General features: G+C 39.5%; 1 protein-coding gene across 1 annotated transcript in view; it reads left to right on the plus strand.

Moving 5' to 3' along the window:
- TMC3 (transmembrane channel like 3) overlaps positions 1-21,017 on the plus strand; it is a 270,584-nt gene that overhangs the window by 228,771 nt on the left and 20,796 nt on the right. The window contains exons 21-24 of the mRNA XM_064389310.1: positions 9,554-9,604; positions 10,276-10,399; positions 11,776-12,507; positions 19,891-20,108. Of these exons, the coding sequence (XP_064245380.1) occupies positions 19,999-20,108 (110 nt within the window). The 5' untranslated portion in view covers positions 9,554-9,604; positions 10,276-10,399; positions 11,776-12,507; positions 19,891-19,998. The remainder of the gene's footprint in view (positions 1-9,553; positions 9,605-10,275; positions 10,400-11,775; positions 12,508-19,890; positions 20,109-21,017) is intronic.

Here is a 21,017-nt window from a genome sequence, read left to right on the forward strand (position 1 = left end):
AAAAAAAAAAAAAAAACACAAAAAAAAAAAAAGAGCTAATTACAGAGATTACTGTGGGTTTGATTATAAGGATAGTTGTTTGATTAAGTTGCTTTACATTCTTAAGTAACTATCAGCAGGAATTCAGATAGACACACTGTCATCTGCAAGTAACTGGCACTGAGAGGAGCAGAAATGTCTGTAATGGAATCATAGATCTGGTATAAAACTTTTAAGTCTACTTCAGTACATTCAAACCATAAAGCATAAAAATGGAGGAAAGCTACAGGGAAAACTGTTGTCTGTGGCATTGTTTCTCAGAAACCTTACACAGGTCATAAGCTGTGGAGGACAAGGCAAAGGTTTCTATGCAAAATTGTAGAAAAACACCTGATGTCGATGTCACAGGAACAAGAATAGCTGTAAGGCCTGGGCTTTTGGCCATGTCCAAGGGGTTCTCAAGGTGCTTCGTGGAATATTTTGAATATTTATAGCTGAGAATTCAAAATCCTTCTCTTTGTTGGGCTGAAAATAGCTTTGCTTTTGAAGATACAGGGACCCTTTCTGGTTTGTGGTGATTTTACCAAAAAACTTTCCCCTCTTATGGGTTTAGTTTCTATCTGAGGGATAACATATCCCCTGGATGCTGGAAATAACCAACATATTACACTGCTTGGAGCCTTCCACTCTCATTTGGATAATTCCTTCTCATCCTTCTCATTCAGGATGATTCCTTGATCAGGCCCAGCTGAGTTTCCAGCACATCCTTTGGAAGTCTCATCCCTGGGTGGGTCCCCATCCCTGAGTGGCACTGTGGGCTGGTGGCACTGCCCCAGACTGGCTGTCCCCCGTGCCCTGCTGCTGGCAGCGCCTGCCAGGAGCCCTCAGTGCTACAAATGAGCTGATAAACTGATAGCCACAAACCCACAGGAAGGCCAAGAGCAGCCAGCCTGCTCTGAAACCTGCAGTGGAGCTTTTCTCTGTGTTGAAATAACTCTGGTACCAGGAGCACTCTAATCCTACCAGGGTGAGGTCAAAAAGTGCTGCCCTGCAGCAGCGTACTTGACTCCAGCAGCAGATGAAATTAATCTCTCCTGATCTCTCCATTGGGGCTGCTGGATGGTTTCCAAGGCTGGGGCAGGCCTGTGGAGCATCAGCTCGAGCACTTCAGGGCTCCTGGGGTCTGAAAAAAGACACATCCTATAAATGCTGCTTCAGTTCTCCACTCAGGGCTGGCAGCTCTGCAGAGAGCAGGGCGCAGGAGGCAGGGCAGACATTTGAGATTTGCTTTGCTCCTCACAGCACTCAAACCAAGTGTAGCTGCCCTGGTTAGAGCTCACCAGTCCCACAGTTCACCCTCCAGAACAGACACACTGACAGTTGTCCTAAAGCATTAAGCTCTTACATGGTAATTCGAACAAACAAAACCCAAAGACATTTGGGGTGTGACTGCTGAGAGTATTTTAACACCGCAGGCACGAGATTCTCACACCTACTGTAATTCCTGAGATTCCTACTTCACAGTTAATTGAAATTGGACATTATTTTGCCTTTTTTGAATGAGAACAGCCTCTCTGGCATTTACTTTGTTAAGATACACCTTTTGACACAAACTTGGAATAAAACTGACAATGGCTCAATGTAGTAATATACTGAACAGAAAGTTTACTGAAATATTGTTAATTTTCTCCCCCTCCAGCACAGAACCACTGTTTTAGTATACTACACAAGCTATTTGCTTCCTATTGCTTGGGAGTTTAACCTGTTTGGAGAGACTGCAAGTGAAAACAAAAAGTGTTGGAAACCTCTAGTGTATTTCCTGAAAAGTAATCCTCTTTAGTTGTTTACCTAAATCTTTTCCCAAAGTAGATTTTTGTAGCCATGTTATACTACTATCAAAAAGATTTGATTCAGCTGAGGAGGCGAATGAGACAAATGTGTTTTGTCATGATTGAGAATGAAGAAAAGGTGAGTTTCTTTCCATTGTAAATATTTACACATTGGGTAGTGTAAAAATTTACTTTGAGGTATTTACAGTGGGAACATTGACTGTTTTTTAAATAGCCATAATGTTCTGAATGTTGTTGCTAAAGCTTAGTGACTCTTTCTTCTTTGTTTTCTGATAGACTGTATGATGAAATGTCAGGTAATACACTTTCAGAGCACGCACCATCATCCTGTTTTATTGGTTTAATCAGTGTGAAAGCAATGATTTAATTCACTATCCAATTACATTCCTGAGTATGTTCATTTTAATAGGCTCAGTATTTCCCTAATTTATCTGCTAATCATTAGAAATGCATTTGGCCTCAGCTCAGAGACTGCTGTGTCCCAGGGTTCAAGCTGGGATTAGCACAGTTCTAAGAAATCCAGAGCAAGTCTGAGTAATGGAATCAGAGTATTTTGCACACACTCAGGTGAGAGCAAGTGGGGCTGGTGGTTTGTGTCCTGGGCTCTGTGTGCTCATCTCCACAGGCACACACAGAGGTCAGGGTTTTCCCTGGCTGACACAACTTCCTTAGCAGGGTTTAATCACCAGGAAAAGTGTACTCAGTGACAGAAAATCAGTTTATCATGTAGCTAAACTGGCCTGCCACTTGTATGTTTTTGAGCTGGGTGAGTGCTTGCAAGTACTTTGATTGTAGTGGCTGTACTTTAAATGGATCTCTATGTTTTCTCTGGAATAAATTTTTTTTCTGAAAATTTACCACCTGGTAGGAGTCAGGAAAGGGTGAGATTACTTGCAGCACTATCACCAACTTGTTCAGCACAAATCTGAAAATTGAATTTATAAATCATGGATTAGTTTTGCTAGGATACTTTCCCCCATAGCAAATTAAATGCCTTGAAAACATTGCTCATCCCTCTTAACTGACAGAAAATACTCTTTATTATTTATTTATGGAATTATGAATACTATTGATTTCTACAGTGTTATCTATATAACTAGATGTTTATGAGAAATAAGCAAAGCCGAAGCAGTGAAATTAAAGAGATTTTTTTTAGATGTCTAAAATTTGATCATGTTGTTATTTGGACCTGCCATAAAAACAGTGCCAAGAAGGTTTCTAATATCTGAGGGCATACTGCTACATAAGAACTTCTCTCAAGAGTAATATTTTGTAATATATGATTAGGTGATTCCATAAAACCTTGAGTTTTTATTTCCCTACAAAATGCAGTGTTTGGACATGATATAATGTTCTGTTTCCTGTTTCCAGAGCTCTCTGGATTCCAAAAAAAAAACCAAACCAAAACTGACAACAAGAATTATTCATCTCCCCAAGAGCAAACTCCTACACTGCAAGATAAATAGAAATAGTTCAGTCTTCTGCAATAGTGTCAGTAGGGTTAGATAAGTTTTATATAAGGGTCAGATAAGATTAGGGGTCAAGAAGAAAAGATTAATAACTAAAAGTCACCCTATAGTCAATATAATATTTTGTTACAGCTACAATATTTAGCAAAGTCCATAGAGACACAACACAGTTTTGATACATCTATGGGAGAAATTCTATCATTTTAACAGAGCTCCTTTAAGTGAAATATCTGTTTTGATCCCCTCTTGTGGAAACGCATTTTCATGTTCCAGGATGAAACACTTGTTGCTTTTAGCTTTTTATATTTCTAGTTCTGCAGTGAGAGTTGATTGACAAACAGCAAATGCCATATGCCTCCTCCTCACCCTGCAACCAGAAGGTTGGGGTTAAAAGTGAGCAGGAAAAATGGGAAAAGAATAAATGAGAGCACAAGAAATTTGGCAGCATCAGAGGTCTGTACATACAATTGCTGAATGACACATTGAGGCAGGTCAGCTTAATTATAAATTATATGTGGTAAATTTCAGGATAAAAGCATTTTAGAAACTAAATCCCATATTGGTATGTTGCACTATCCTGAAGTGACCCCGGGCAGCCAAATGTTCTTGCAGTCTGTCCTTGGCTCCTTTTTGCATTATACAGGTTCCTAAGCCAAATTTGCAAAGTTAAACATCTGAGCTGTAAATAAAGATCCCTAAAGCCTACTGTGCTTTCCTTGTTCTAAGAGTCCCTTCACAGTATGGCCTCAATTCAGCTAAGTACTTAATATGTACTTAAATCCCACTTAAATCAATGGGATTTAAACATTTGCTTAAATGCTTTGCTAAATCATGGCCTATTAAACTGTCTGTGTTGGAGATCAAACTGCAATTTATATTGCTGTGATTTCTTCTTTTGGTGTTAAACATGAGACCCCAAACTGCATTTCACTGTAGTCCTGCTTGACTGAAGCTGAAATGTTTAATGGCAATGTGTGCAAGACCTGTATTCCTCATGTGCAAGAAACAGGTTTTACTTATTTTGGTCATCAGCTGTTGTCAACTTATGTTCCTGATAAAATGAAGTCAGATAAGCTCTGTTAAGAGGCTGAATGTTTCTCACACCCCATCATTTTGAAGATGAATAGCACAACATTTTTCTTTTTCAGTAATGAGTGCAACTCCTGGTTAAACCTGGGAACACACAGTTATTTGTTCAGAATGTAGATACATGAAAATATTTGAAGAGGAAGGGGGAAGATTTTTATTCTTTTGCTGATTTGTTGGCAATCTCTTCCTGGGTTTTTTTGCAAATGCAACTAGGGTTGACAAGAAAAACAGCCTTTTGTAGCTGAGGAGGCAGCAGGAAAAGGAGTTGCCAAAAGAGCCGTCAAGACTCTCCGAGTAATTTGATGTGTGGAGAAAATATGTCAAGATTATTGCAACTGCACATAGTATAAGTTTTTTTAGAAGGAAGTCAGATGCTCCACTATGCCTGGGATGCCCACAGAGATTACTCTGGCCTTATCACTGATTTTTGGAAAAGAGTGAAGATGAATGGTGGGAAAGTGAGGACACTTCTTGACTTCTTCTCTTCTCTGCTTGTAGTGGAAATCAGCCAAAAATCCAGCTCATATGCCAAGAAAGCCCAAATGAAGAGATGAGTGGAAAATACCAGATGCTTAAATTTGTCTTGGATTTTCTCAAAACTGCTAAGACTGGTTTTCTCCTTAATTAGCCAAATAAGGGATGGAGAGCCTTTCTTTTTCATGTACAGATTTTTCTTGGATCCTGTGGGTTAACCACCTCCAGGGCACTGCTGTCCCTGCCAGAGGAGGAGACAGATGTGGCTTTCTTGGGCAACATGAAAAGGAGATAAGTGTGCAGAGGACATCCCATCCTCCTCACCCACTGCTGCCCTGCCAGGATTCCCCCAAGACTGAAATTCCTGAGACTGCTGTTGTCTGGAAGCCAGTTTACATTTCTGTCCTGAGAAGGAATTACTCTCAAGGCATGATTTTTTTTCCAACTAGACAAGATTTATTTTCAGTCCAAGAGTTTTCTTTTGTTCAGTGCTTAGTTTGTTGTGTCATTTATAATGACTACAGTAATATCTGGAAAAAGAGATAACTCGAAAAGCCTGCAGCACTTGATTATTCTGCTCAGAATATCTGATACAGCCCTTTCAGACAGCAGATGTAAGTGGTATGAATGCATACAATTTCATAGTAATCTTAATATTCCAGTTATTTCCATAATTTTATACAATATACAGATATATTAATATTAATGTCACACTTGGAAAAATGAAATACATGCAGGATAGTTTCTGGTTTAAAACAAATCGATATAAAAGTAATGTTTATATTCATAATATATTTTAATAATTATTTACTACTAATTTTTAAAATCAATTTGTGTCATCATTTGGAAAAAAACCCATACTTTAGAATGTAAAATATTAAAAAAATTTTAGGGTTCATCGCTGATTAAAAATGCTTGTTATTTTATGTATATATACATATATATATGTATGTATGTGTATGTGTGTGTGTATATATACACACATATACACACACACACATATATATATATATTAATAAAATTGTTTTTCAGCAGGTTTTTTAAAACTCTGCAGTCAACCACTACAGAACTTCAGTGAAAGGGAGAAAACAGTAATTTTATGAGCAGGGTAACTCACTCTTTTCTTATCCATCATGTGCTTTTACAATCTTTATATCCGTGTGTTTATTGATAAATCTTTCTTTTGCAGCTTCCTTTGTTCCCAAGTTTGGATAAAAAATTATAACTACTTTTAAAAATCTTAGAATGTTGCAGTGCACTTTGTTTCACCTCAAAGGCTGATTTATGAATTGCACATGAAAGTGTTCCATGTTTTCATGTTAGTTTTTTAAGATTTAAAGTTTCCACAAATATTTACAACTACCCACTCTTTTCTCACAACTAAGAAGTATAGATATAAAAATCCACCCCCACTGATTTTCAAACTCCTTATCACATATTGAATTAAATTAGAAGGGAAAATGGAAAAGAGATTAAATTGCAATTATATTACTTTCTTCAAATGATCATAATTTGATTTAATTTCAAATAAAATATTAATAAGTGCTAACTTTTCTTGGTGGGAAATGCCATTAATGGAACAGTTTCCCAGGGAAACAGAAGCAAAGTGATTAACTGTCCTTTCTGCTTCAGTAATGAGATCTTTCTAAAATAAACAGCTTTGCCTGGTTTAGCATTTGTCTCATGTATTTATGCCCAGTTTGAGAGCCTCAACCTACACATGGCATGTTCTGGACCTTGTTTGAGGGTCTCTTAACTCTCTGCCTTAATTGTCACACTTTTTAGAGGTTGTAACTTGCAAGCAAGCTACAAGAGAATCCCTTTTAGATTCTATAATTAGTAACAGGGTGGAAATTATATACATGTCTAATTTCAATTACATAATGACTGAAAGTTTTTTAGAAAAATAAATGTGAAAGATGTCCATATGCAAGCTCCCATGAAAAGATTCAGTGGTTCAAAAGTAGATCATTTTAATGTACTCTCATGGTTGGTTTTCAGTTACAAAAATTGAACTCCAGAAATGTCCCCCTGGCTAAATGAGGCTTTTTCAATGTTGAAATTAATCAATAAACCCTCCAATAAGAGCTAAGCCTCAAATCCACAAGCATGAAACAACAGCTAGTAATGGCCACGTGAATTGATTTCAGAAGGTTAAATGTGCACATTCAGGGCTAAGAACAAAGTCTTTGTGGCCTTATCCAAAGGGGATATCTGTGTGACTCACATACTTTGCATACACTGTAATAATGAAAATTAAGGGACTGGGTTTAGATGAGGCCATGAAGGTTTATTCATGGTCAAAATTTAGACTAGAGGTTTTTTTTCTTTTCCTCATAAACAAGGTCCATGGAAGTCTGGCACTGAATAATTTTGTTCCCTCTTGGGGCAGAAAAAAAAGGATGCAAAAACCCTAAATGTACTAAATATATGTGTGATGGTAGATTTTTTTTTTTAAAATTGGTTAATGGTTGGGCACATTTAAAGGACAAAATAGGTTATTGGCTTCTATGCTGAGGTTGTGGTTCAGGCTGGCATCAATTGTTTGTTTAATCTTTAGAAGAATCAGTCTGAGAAATGGGTTCATGGTAAAAATGGGGATATAAATCTGTAAGTAATCATGCCTAAAGCTGGGCAGGAATAGGAAGGCTTTGGTTTACTGCTTAGCCAAAGTTTGCTCCAATATTGGAATAATTAATGGATTTGAACAAGTGTAGCAATTCTGAACGGCAGAGAAACCTGACAACGAGCCAGGGTTCCACCAAGAGAGGGATAGAGATGGATTTTGGAGAAATCATATGCAGGTTTTCTCTGTGGGACTTTCCAAACTAAGGCTGTTATTAGATATAGGCTAAAAAAGGGATTCTGGGTTGTTTGACATTTAATACCTGTTGCAGAAGAGGTTTCCAGGGTAAAATCAGCACTGTGTCCTTCAGACCTCAGAAAATGACAATTCTCATAAGGACATGTAGAAGTCCCTGGACTAAAGTGTTTGTGTTACCCATGGTAAAACTGTTTCAGACCTTGGATTTCAGCTATTCCCACTCAGAGGGAGTGGCAGTCCTTGGCTGAGGTTGCTGTTTAGGTGCTGTGGATCTTGTCAGGGCAAAGTTTCCAGGGCTAGGTGACCATCTAGGCTTTTCCTGCTCAAGCTTGTGTTTAGAATTATGCATATATTCCTTGGCTGAATTGGAGCTTAAGACCCACAGCTGGTGTCAAGCTAGGAAGTGGCATGGCCAGGTACCAAAAAATCCAAAATGGAAAGGAATGGGTGGTGTAGTGAACAGGCACTGTGAACAGTGGATGACAGCGAAGCGTGGGAGAGATGGAAGGTTTGGCAATCAGTGTAATTAACACAAAGAGCCTAATTGCAGAAAACAGAGATGCAGAAGCTTCAAAAGAACTTCCCAAAAAAAGATTGATTTCAAAAAGCAGAAAGAAATAATAATCTGATGCTGATTATTTGAATTGTGTTGGACATATAACCAAAAAATGAGCAGAACAAAATGCCAAACAGGAAAGAGAAAAAGCAATCTAAAAACCAGGCAAATTATTAAATTATGTTTTTTAAAAAATTACTTTTAATGATGTTTTCACAAATGTCTCAAGGATTTGCATTTTTGAAAGTGGAATTTCTAGCCACATGCATTTGAGTGCTTTGAGCCCTGTAGCTGAGGGCTCTGCGTGCTCACTGCGATGCCACAGCCTCTGCAGCCATCTCGTGGGGACACTGTGCCTGGTCACCCAGGAGAGCCAGGCTGGGACACTGAGCTGGGCAGCAGCACAGCCTGCCTGGGACAGGCTCATCTCCAGGCTTTGCTTCCCTGTCACAATGAATTTTTTCTGAGGCACAGTAGGCAGAGTCCTACAGCACATGCCAGCAAGTAGTGACTGCACATACTGGTAGGTGATTTCTCACTTATGTTCAGATCGTGGGCATTTTCCCCCTCCCTCATCATCACAGACTTACTACAGGAGTGAGCACGCAGAGCCTGGGGCACTGGCTGCAAAGGAGGAAAGGTGCCTTTGATGCTGAAGCTCCATCTCTGGTGTCCTGGCAGAGCGCACAACTCCTCAAAGGAGCCTTGGAAGGGTTGGCTGTGTCTGACAGCAGCACCAATAGGCTGCAAGGCTGAACAATCTATTTCTGTTTCCTCCTCCAGTCGACTCAGATGCATTCTGTTATTCTGTTCCCTCTGATTATACCCTTTCTGATCCCATCCTGCCAACTCAACCAGCCAAATTCAACTTGGGGACGGTATTTCCTTTTTCATAACTGTTTGACTGTCTTCCTCTCTATGTCTTCTTGGCAGTTTTTTGCTTGGCAAATCAGCTGCTCATTTCACTGGAAATAGCAATTGTTTTCCTGAGGGTTCTGTTTATTCAGCTTACAGAAAGGCAGAGACCAAGCAAGCTGATTTGTCCTGACAGGATGAAGTGATGGAGGTACAGGCCATTCACTTCATGGATTCTTCTCTAAGGACAATTAATGCCTTTTGACTATTCTTATCCCACTGCCAGCAGCCAGCCTTTTGCCCCAGAAGTGCTGACAAATATTCCAGGAGAAGCTTCCCTTTCTGCTTCCAGTGATTCACCAGCAGCTTGGGACACAAAGGTATCACAGGCTGTTCACCCAGCCAGTGAGAAATGTGTTCACCAACCACACTGAATACAATTTCTTTGAATCCTTAGGGGAAGTTCCTGCAGATCCCTAGCAAGCTGGCCCACCACCACCATTCCCAGGTGAACTGACCATGTTTAACCATCCAGTTGACAACAGGAGGATTCCAGCCCTCAGGTTTGGATCTTAATGACCCTGTTTCCTTGGCCTGGTGGGCAGAGTGGAAATGATTTCTTGGTGACAAGTGGCTGTGTTCTAAATGTAAGGGAGGTCATGTCAAAAGGCTTTGTGAAGAACAGAAGCTGTAGCCTTTGTTGCCTTCTAAATTCTCTGGCTTTGGTCCCCCATGGAAGTTTTTCTCTTAGCTGTGCTTCAGTTGAAGCACAGAAAATTATTAAAAAAAAAAAAAGAAAACCAAAACTACTTTTCTTGCAGTTTGATCAGGGAATTGCAGTTTATTGTAGCACTCATTTAAATGCTCAGAGACTATTATCCCCCACAGATGCATAAAAAAGATTAAACAGCAAAACCACCTATGCTTGTGTAAAAAGCACCATAAATTGATTAAGCAGTTGTCAACCATATCTGAGATGTGGGATGAGATATGAGAGTGAAATACAAGTGTAATTTCCAGAGGTGTAGTAATTATTTATGTGGCTACCTGGGTTCTCAAAAATGTTTGCAACTAAAAGAAAATCTTCAGGTCAAGTTGTACTTTGCAAACACTTCCCCTAATCAGGGGACAAATGTTTTAGGCTTTGCTTTCATGCCTTGATTTTTCTTTCCACTACAGAATTTCCTGCAAGGTGCTGTACTGGCCACAGGGAGGATGTGACCTTCAGGAATGGGTGCTTGAGAATTTTCACCTTCTAAAAATTGAGATTTATGATCCAGTGACTTGAACCTTTCCCTTTCAGGTATTCTTGGTGTCTAACTGATCTGCAGCAAATCACATCAATATTAAATGTTCCAGGAAATCAGTGTATGTCATCTCAAATGACAGAATCTTGTTTAGCTACATTCATCTCAGATTCCAGTTGTTTTGTTTCTGCGCATGTCTGTGGAATGACTCTGTTGGCTTTTTTTTCCTCAAAGAAGTACAGGTTCCCAATCTCATTGATTTGGATTCTTCATTTTAGGTTATGTTACAAATTTTAAATCAGGTTACGAGAAAATCAGATTAGTTCCTTGTGTTTAAACAGAACACTTAAATGTCTGGACTTGGTACTTAAAAAATGATGTTTTACAGAATTTGTCTGGTTTGGGTGTGCAGGAGGAGCAGAGCACTCAGTATTGAATGCACCACCCCTTAATTTTCTTTCAAGGAGACTTTTCACAATAAGTAAACAGTGGATTATACTAATAGTCTGAGAAAGTAATTTTCAGAAGTATGCTCTGGCAGTTGAAATATTAGTGCTGTTTCAACTGTTTCATTTACATTCTTCAAAAAGGACCATGAATGTGACAAATTACACGTTCTGCACTCCAAGCTTGTTTTATGTTCTGGCGCTTCCAATATATTGATTTTCTTATTCATCATTACCAGAAGAAAGAGATTAGTTTTGTGAAAATTAGACAATGGAGTCACATTTCTGGGAAACATTACTCATTAGATTCAGATGCCTCCCTTTAGATCAAAAACATCTAATTACTTATGAGAAATTCACCTTTCAGCAGAAGATGTTATTTCTCTAAATGGGAGCATAAATATCCTTTCTTTTTATTGTTTTGTTGATAAATGTTAATAACAATATTTCTTTTTCTAGTCATCTGCAGATATTAAGCACTTAATATACTATATGGAAGAAGTAGTGCTTAAAAAGTTCACTGAAGAATTAAGCAAAAAGGTTAAAGTAAAAAACATTCCATTCTTAATGCTTCTGATATTAAAAAGTAAAGGAAAAAATCCCAACCCTAAGTGAAAAACTGGTGTAGTTTATATATCTCAGAGAGGAAGAAGGATAATAAAAGTATTTTGCATAATATATAGGTGGTTTTTTTTCCTAATTAGTTTCTCACACCTTATTAACAAATGAAAAGAATGGCCTTTGGTTTTTAAACTCTGATACGGACTTCGAGTGGGGATTTAGCTGTTTCTAGCCTTTTACATAACTTTCCTGTGACTTTAGTGCTCTTGGGTTCATCTATGGCCATCCATTGCTCTGCAATTAAACCAGATACGTGTGACTGTATCTGGAGAATTCAATTGAAGGGGATTTTTCCGGCTGAAAACACCTTCTTTTGGATGTTTTGCTTCCTTCCCAAGAGTTAATCCGAATTTTCTTTCCCAAAGGGACCCCTCAGCTGAGAGCAGCCGTGTCGGAGGGAGCAGCTTGGCCACACGGTGGAGCGGTCGGATCTCTGCAGGGAGAAATCCGAAGGCTGCCTGGTGCCAGCATCCTCCAGCACGCAGGGATGCTGCAAGTCCTCCGAGTTCTCCTGGGAGCCGCGATTTTACGGTGATTTATGTTCATTCCTGCAAAAAGGGTGGGAATGGCTTTTGCCCCCGCCCAGGGCTGGAAGCAGCATCTAATGGTGAAATTAATTACCAGGGCGTTTCATTCAGGGCAGCAATTCCAGTTTGCCTTCAGCATCAGGACTGCACTCTCATCCTCCTGTCACATGCAGGTGAAGGGGTTCTCATCCCACTGATCACCCCTGGATGCATCAAATTCTTCACACAAATACATTTATGGTACAGACAGGGGCAAGGTGCTGTCCTCACCCTGCTCCCCCTACACAGCTCATGATGTGCTTTGCCTTCCTCCAGGCTCATCTGGGGCAATGCTTGGCTGGGACCACACAGGAGGGAAAGGCTAAGGACCAGCAGCAGATCAGGAACATTGCTTAATAAAATGCTAATACATTCTTATTAGCATGGAAGCCCTCCCAGAGTGGATATTAAGACAAAGAGCTTTTGGCATTTGTGCAGAGTTAAGGGAACATCTGTGTTTGTGATGGCAGGAGATTCATTGTGTGACAATAGAAATGGATCCTCGAAGGAAAATCCTTTTATTCATAAAAAGTAAGACTTTTTATAAGAACTTTCACTCATGTTCTTTTTGTATTTTTTTCCCAGATGTCACCATTTTCATAACTTTTTCTTTCCTATTGATAGACATGTTATCTATTCAAAAACAGTACACATCCTGAAAGGACTAATTAAACCATAAACCAATATTTTCAGTAGTTCTGTTTTCTTGTTCGCATTTATGTGCTTTGAAATACAATACAAAGCTAAAGGTCTGCACAGGCTGAATTAAATAGCTTCCTACCTTGGTGCTGGTTTAGTTTAGTCCTTTAAGCTTTTAAACCAGTTACCCAATTAAACAAATCAGTATTAGTTACAGCTAAGATGATTTAGAAGTTGCAAAGAGATCGCACTCATTTAATTAAGCCTAAAAAAATTATTTCTTTTGATATATTTTCTGCATTTTGGTGTCAGCTTTTTAAATTGTGAAGAACTGCATATCTTAAAACCTTGAGAAGAATATCATGGTGTTTAAAAGTGTGAAAATTAAATACTGTAATGAGAACTTAATGATTATACCATGAGCAGGAAATACAAGAAAGGGGAGTGAAAAAAAAAAAAAAGAAATCAGACTTAGTTTGTTGTGTAATAATAATAAAAAGCTAAATATTAATGATAGGTTGTGAGTCATAATTTTCTTATTAAGATTTAAACTGTTTTGCTTGAGCTGAGCCTTAGAGGCTGCTTATATGCATCTCCATAACACATCTCAAATCTTAGATGGGTTAATTTAGCAAAGCCCATGCTGGCTATAAAAGAGCTTTCTCAAAACATTCCACCTACAGAGGAAATAAAATGTACCGTGAGACCAGTGAACACAAAGATAGACTTACAAAAACCAGCATGTGTTTAATGTGTGCTGGCAGGAAGGAGATCATTACCACAGTAACTAAGAAAGTCTTTTCACTATTTTGTGATTTGAGGCTTTTCTTGTAACTTTTGGCCTCAAACACCTGATGTCCATAAGATCAGTGATAATTAATTCAGCAGCAGATAAAGGTATTTGCATGGTGAGATCCTGGGAAGAAAGGACTATTTGAAATATACGTATCAAGATTTTGTTAGTGTTTACCTAATGTTTGTAAACTGCATTTTGTATTGGGTTTTTAATGCTTTTGCACTGAGGGTAGCACCCATAAAAGCCCCCCAAATGCAAGCAACAAAAAAGTCCAAGATCTTCACTATAAAAAATGGGTTAAGAAAGGATCCTCCCTTGAAGATGTGAGTGTTCCACGTGGTCTCCTAGGACCTGGGCTAGGAGCTGTTAATGCAAAGGCTGTGGGGCTGACTTGCCATCCACTGAAGGCGGTGGAAAAAGTATGATTTTATTCATCACTGCAGTGTTCCCACTGTTCAGCTGAATCCCATCAGTTCAGAACACTCAGAAGTTCCATAGCTGTGTCTTTTCCTTTTGAGACTGAAAAGCCATTATGAGAAAACTTGTTATGTTGAAAAACCGAGGGTGCTAATGGATTATTAAGTGTCTGGCTTAACCTTACTAGAGATGTTTTCATTGGGATAACTCAATTTAATATAGTATAATAGAATTTTCTAGTATATGTGAAAGTCCAAATGGTGATGTGTAAAAGCAAAGATGAAAAGTCCCTTTGAGAAATCTGTTTGAAAGCTGATTATTTGAAGTTGCTGTAACCTTATAACTGCTTATCCTAGTGATGAGATAATGATATAATTTAGAAGTGGGAGGCTTAGTGATATATGTTTCATTTAGATTCCTCCTAATAGGTGACATTTGTTGAAAGCTGACTCTTGAACTGTGCTGCATGCCTTTGCTATCTATCTGCCTTGGAGCTGTTGGAGAATGTAATTGCATTTTGCTTCATTTCCTGTATAATTTATGTGAAAATCCCTCAGTGGTAGGAAAGTACAAAGCCCAGATAATGAGTACGTGGCGATGTATAAGATTTAGGATGGTGGTTTAGGCTGCAGCTTGAGCTGTCCATGACTCAGGCACTTTCAAGGTCATCTGATATTCAGTAAGCTCAGGCAGCACAGTGCTTCTGAGACTGTATGAAATTAATAACATTTTGCCTACTTCTAATAAACATCAGTCTGTATATCATTATTTTTAGCTGCAGGGGTGTGTCTTTGTGGTAGGGTAAGAAGAAATGACCAATTTTATTTCATTGAGTTATTGCAGTATTTATAGCACACTGTCTCTGTGTGAAGAATATTTTAAGTCATTTTCTGCAAGGATGCAATACTTTGAAGTCTCCAAAGCTTTTCTTTTTTGTTCTGTTAAACTTCTAGGATTTGTCCTTCATAGTTTCTTGACCTATTTTTATATCTATTTTCTTTTAACTAATGTGTTAGGTGCTGAATTCAGGGGATCATGTACCCACAGCCTGGTACCCCCAGCTTTCCCAAGTACAGTGTTGATGCAGTATCCTGGAGAGCAAGAGGAATAAGCTCATCTCTTTGCAGACAGTAATTTGAGGAGGTGCATTTGTGGTCTTTTCTTGGACAAATGATGATTACTGTTCCTTAATGAGTTAAGTATTGTGTACCTAAATGATCTCATAGGTTGTAATAGAATTACTAACATTCCTTATGCAGTGAATTAAGCTCATCTGAATTTCCTTGCCCGTTTTTTATGAAAATCTCCTTTGTAAAGATCTTAGTCAATAAATGTAGGTGAACTAAACTTACTATTCCAATACCAAACCCTCTAAAATTAGGGTGGGATTTTAGCCTGGGAAATTGAATGGATGTTACAAACCCAAGGAAACCAGAAATAGATTTTTATGGATGTCTGCTCCAGATACATCCCACCTCTTCCAGGCTTTTGACTAGCAAGGTTGTCCCAAATATCATCACTCTAGGAAGTCCTGGCTATTCAGTTACTTTCTGCCATTGTCAGTTCCAGGAATTCTTCCTCTCTTCCTCCAAAATGAGAAATTTCTTTTTTTTTTTTTTATTTTTTAAATTGATTTATTAAATGGTCTAAAATTATCTTCATTTTCACTGACTCCTAGGTCTGGCTTGTAACGACTCACGTAAGTCTGGAAAATAATTTGGTTACAGTGCTTTCAAAAAGGTCTCTGGTGAAATGCACACGTCTGTGGGATGCACGTCAGACTGCTGGGTAGGCAGAGCTGCACAAAATACTGATTTCCTCAGAGCAGAAGAAGATGCAGCTTATGTATTATTCTTGAAAAATCAGTTTTCTGATGATGTTTAATTAACTTTTTGCCACCTGAAAGTAGAGAGGGACAAGTCCCAGGGACAGTGAGCCAGGCAGGGCAGGGCTGGAAGCCAGGGCATCAGCTGAACTGGCTGTAAAAGCTTTAATGCCTGTTCTGCCCCTCCTTGGGTGTTTGGCTTGGCATGGAGCTGTTTCTGTTTGTCTTCAGCTGCTTTTCTTCCCTTGTTTTTCTTCCTTAGCCTCTGTCAGCACTGGTCTCTAAAACACTCCTGAAAATTTCTTGATTTCAATATATCTTCTTTTGAGTTGTACTGTCACAGAAATGTATATTTGAATAGTCATGAAACTCATCCAAGAATAAAAATAGTCATCTCATGATGCTCATCAGTTAACTGCACAGGAGGAGCTTTTTAAATGGAATTTTTTATGTGGGATGTGAATTCACAAAGAAAATTGAACTACAATGGGAGCATTCCCCTTGATCCAAGTGTGATAAATGTCAGCAAGAGTTATGAACATGCCGAAATTGAAAAGCAGAACCTACTGTATGAAATTAGACTGTCCAAACAATCTTGGGGGGAGAGAATGATTTACCAGCAGATCAATTTTATTCTCAGTAAGTGAAAATGATGGCTTTGGCACTGCCCTGGAAATCCCATAACTGCTCTTAAGTCCAGCTGCATATCTGTGTTACCTCTGGGGACTGAACAGGTGAACTGAGGTTGCAATTTGAGAATTAAATGTCTGTCTTTAAAGTCTAATTGAGCTGTCTTTTGATCTTTGATCTTTCAGCTCTGCAAGTAAAGGTCCTCTAGCTATGAGGAGCTTCAATGTTTTCACACAAACCTGGATGCTCTTTAGCATTCCCTGTCACTGGGGTCTGTGAATGTTTTCAGCACTACTGATAATTACTTCACTTAAAAATACACAAGTTGTCTTGATCAGTGTTCCCAAATACTACCCCCCTCCCCCCTTGCCCTTGTTTTCTGTACTTAAGGATGTGGAGGGATAATATTCTCTTTTTCTTACAAAGATGACTGGAAAACTTGTCCCTTTCTTAATTTTTTACCTTGAAATTGAGATCAGCAATGTTCTGAATCTCCCAAGCAGGGAGATTTTGAAAAAGTCCTGAGTTCCTGAGTTGAACTGCAGTGCTGGAATGATGGGTAAAATTTAAACTCTACCTCTATAGGAACAGAGCATATGGGAAGGAATAAAGCCCACTGTTTCCTTGAATTGTCACTAAGCAGAGCTCACCAGCCCAGCTCTTTCCTGGGTAAGTGTTTGGAAATGCAAAATGATCCTATGGATCAAATGTGAGTCTTCCTATTACACACAGAGCTGAAAGTTTTGCAGTAAAAGGCTAATGTCCTGTTTTACATCCTGTTAATAGCAATTGAAATCAAATCTATAACCCCTGTAGTATTCACTCAGACTAAAACAAACCCAAGTAGGTTTCTGGATTCAATAGAGCAGATTGATATGGGCAGCTGGGTGTTCTGGTTGCTGAACTGCTGGCTGAGTTGAAAAGCAAAACCAAAACCCTCTTTGTGATCCGAGTTAACACTTGAATTCTTTAGAGGCTGCTGCAGGAAACATGGACAACAGAGGGTATTGCCAACTTCAGAGCTAAGCCCTTGAAGCCTGCTTTCCATTTTCCCTGCATCCTTCTCTCAGATGGGCTCAGAATTCATTAGTCTTTTGCTGCTCATTGTGCTTTTAGTGTTTGGTAGTAACTTCTCATGATGTATGTGCCTCAAGCACTGGCACTATTAGAGCTGTATAAATGTCAGCTTTAAATTGTCCCTTTGTTTTTTTTAGACTCTCAGCTTTCTTCTAACAAAGTGGAACAAAATTTGTCTGCCTTGTTGACACATTAGCATACACTAGCCAATTAAATCCATGTAAATCAGTCATGTTAGTGTTTTAATGGGTTTGGTTGTGCTGTAACATCATGACATTAAAGAATACTGTTTTATTGGTGAAATAGAATAATCTCTAGGAATGATAGATGATGTTAGATTTTAATCTCTCCAGTATGATTCCTTCAGATGAAAAGTAAACATCTAAAATCTCAAGGAAAACTAGGAGGCAGGAATGGTAGTACAGAGGGAGAGATATCTGTGTTTCTCTCCTGCAGATTTTGGAGATCTAGCTTATGTCATCTGGGGAATTCAGGCCATTACTGTGTCAAAACCTGCTTTTGGGGCATTTGGGTGAGTGTTTATCTGCAGCATGAGATTATTGTTGATGCACATAGCTGGAATAAGCAGGGAGCTGATGGACTGTGGAAGAGTGACCTGGGCAGAGGGACACTTATCCTCATGAGCTAAGGCAGCAGAACCTGCCCCCAGTGCTGTGCCACTGAGTGAGATTCAAAGGAAAATAACTACAGCCAAGCAAAGACATTTGAAATAACATATTCCTGCTTTTAAATTAGATAACTGAAAATCTATCTTGTGGCATGTCAGAAAAAGTGGTGATGTGGGTGTGTTTCCAGTTCTCTGAGCATCAAAGCTCTAAAGGGCGTTCCTGGCATCCAGAATAGCTCTTTTGTTTTTCCAGCCAGGAAGAGGTGATAAGACTTAGTGGAGATGTGCTTCTGGGCTGATATCTATTCTTTTTGGCTGTTTGCTTTCACTTGACGAATGGCCTGACAGAGAGAGGGTAGTGGGATGTTTTCTTTGTCATATGAACTGGAAGCCAAGTGGGAAAGCCATGCAGAGGTTTGTGGAATTAGGAATGGTACAGAAAGACTGAGATGTCAAAGCTCTAACAGCCTTCGTTTTACAGACTTAAAATAAAAAAAAAATAAAATACCGTACAGAAAAAAAAGTAAATTAAGTAATTTTTTCTGTGATCCATCTATGGTAAGCTGGAGTCCAGAGTCTTTAGTCTCTACTGGGGCTAAAGGAGGTGGGTGCAAGAGATGCTCAGCATGAAGCTGGGACTAGGGAGTTCAGTTCACAGAAAAAGCCCCACATAGTAAGTGGGTTTTAGCAGGCTTTAATAGTCATCCATATGACACATTCTGTGGTGCAGAATACAGCTGAACTCTGAATAGGGGCATTTCTTTACTATTCTGATTTGTGCTAATGGAACTCCCAGATTTCTAGGGAGGCTTCACCCAGCAAGAAAACTCTTCATTGTGAGATACATTTTGGAAATTCAGACTTATATTTATCTGTTCCTTACTTGTCATCTCAGAAATTCAGTGAATTACCCCAAATGGACTTATTCTTTCAGTACTGTAACAAAAAATAAGGCTTGTGACCACTTAGCCCTTCAGTTATTTAACTGAATAAGTCTAGGACAATAGACAGTAAAAAAGTAAAACTTTTCACCAAGTGGCAATATTTTGGATTAATTCAGGATGGAGAGAAAAAGCAGCCTGTGCTATTGTCTACAGGAAATTTAGAAGCAAGAACTAAATGTTCTTTTTGTGAGATGCTGCAAAGGAAAGTTAACTACAACAGACCATTGATTTATGCAATCAAAATTGTTGCTGCACTGTGTGCAGAGCTATTAAGGAGAGAAAATACCAAGTTAGGAACAAGTAAAAACTCTCTTCAAACTCTCCCTTTCAGTCCCACTTTCTGAGCATCAAATTATGGCTGCAGGAACCATTAATATTTAGTAATTTTGGTCTGTTTTGCTGTGTTTTAATAATGACACCAGAATATCTGTAATTTCTCTGATGGAGAACAACACTAAAAATTCACTTCCCTGGCCCCAGCAGAACCTGGAGCAGTTTATTCTATCCTGGCAACCAAGCCCAGCATCACAGAGGTGCTGACCATAGAAAGGGTGTCAGGGTACTCTTCACTACTAAACTGGAAGCCCAGTGGGACAGTGACATTGCATGTTTCTCTGTTGCTAAAGACCAAAACACCGTCTTGCTTTTCCTGAGCAAGGTCCTTGTGTCCAGCACAAGAAGCAGAATCATCAACAGCACCCACAGGGTGTTTGTTGGCAGCACCACCCAAAGCTGGCCAGTGCTGTGTGCTGGGGGGCACTCAGAGGGATGTTCCTCATCCACAACAAGGGAAACTTGGCTGTGAATTAAGGCTTGCAGCTTTGAACTCTTCTTCCCACCTTGATCTGGCCTTCGAGGGGCAGTGGTGGGGCTGCTGTGTGCTGTGGCTTTAAGGCACTGCCAGGCAGCAGCACTTTCTCCAGGCTGGAGCACCAGGCAATGATCCTCTGCTCCACAGGGCTCGCAGCACACGCTGCTCTCTGCTTAATAACATTTGGCTGCTGCTGAGACGCCTGCCCAGCGAGCTCCAAGCTGCTGCCAGCCCTGCAGAGTCCCACCTGGCAGCATGGCAGCAGCACAGGGCTCCCCTGCGCCCAGAGCTGCCAAGCCCTGCAAGAAGCAGCGCACGGTGAAGCGGCAAAGCGGCATCTACACCTACCAGGAGCCTCCCCACAGGTAAGGGAGCTGCCCTCTCCTCAAGGGACAGTCTGCTTTGTCTAGCACAGCAGTGGGAGCTTGTCTTTTCACTTCTGCACAGACAGTGTGTCAGACTGGGGAAGGTAGGCTGGTTTGAGTTAGAGTGTGGTAGCGTGGAAATGAGCATGAGAAAAATCCTTCTCTGTGTTTTAAGATGTATTTCAAACCTCTTTGTTTTTGTCTCTTTTTGGTCAAAGTCACATTTCATACTGAAACATAAACACTGTACATAAAGCAAAGTAACTCCAAAGAGTTCAGGGTAAGAATTCAGCATTCTTTTACAGCATGGTAAGAATTCTCTCATTCTTTTCCTGTGTAATTATAAATTTCCTTTGAATGTCCCCTGTGACTGAAGGGACAGGACTGAAGACTAATGGATTAGTGGTCTGATGAAGTGTGTCCCCCAAATATTATTCCATGGCATGGTTTAGGTTATGATTTATTTCTAAGTGATTAAAAGGCTGCCTTTTCAGGAAAATTGCAGGGAACTTTCCCAGCAAGTACACAGCCATACAAGTGGGAAAGTTCCTGGCTGGTGGTTGCTGCAGTACTTCAGATCCCTTTGTGTCATTCAGGGAGAAACAGCCACCACAGGCTTTTAGACCTAAGCCTTTGTAAGAATGAATATTGCTGCTATTTCACAGACCAACAGGGAATTGCAAGAGCTATAGCTTAGCAAATGTGGTGACAGCATCAGAAAAGATGATTTCATAATCATCAAAACACAGGAATCTTTTCACAGGGACAAGTAATTCTTGGTATGTGGGGTCCCACACCCCTGTGTCCCTCAGCAGGGAATAGAATTAAATGGTGACCATGACTGAATCACCTGCTCCCCTCGTTCTAGAAATAAAACATTTTATCATTATTGAAATAAAAATAATGGCT

This window comes from Passer domesticus, chromosome 14, assembly GCF_036417665.1.
Source record: "Passer domesticus isolate bPasDom1 chromosome 14, bPasDom1.hap1, whole genome shotgun sequence".
Lineage (NCBI taxonomy): Eukaryota > Metazoa > Chordata > Aves > Passeriformes > Passeridae > Passer > Passer domesticus.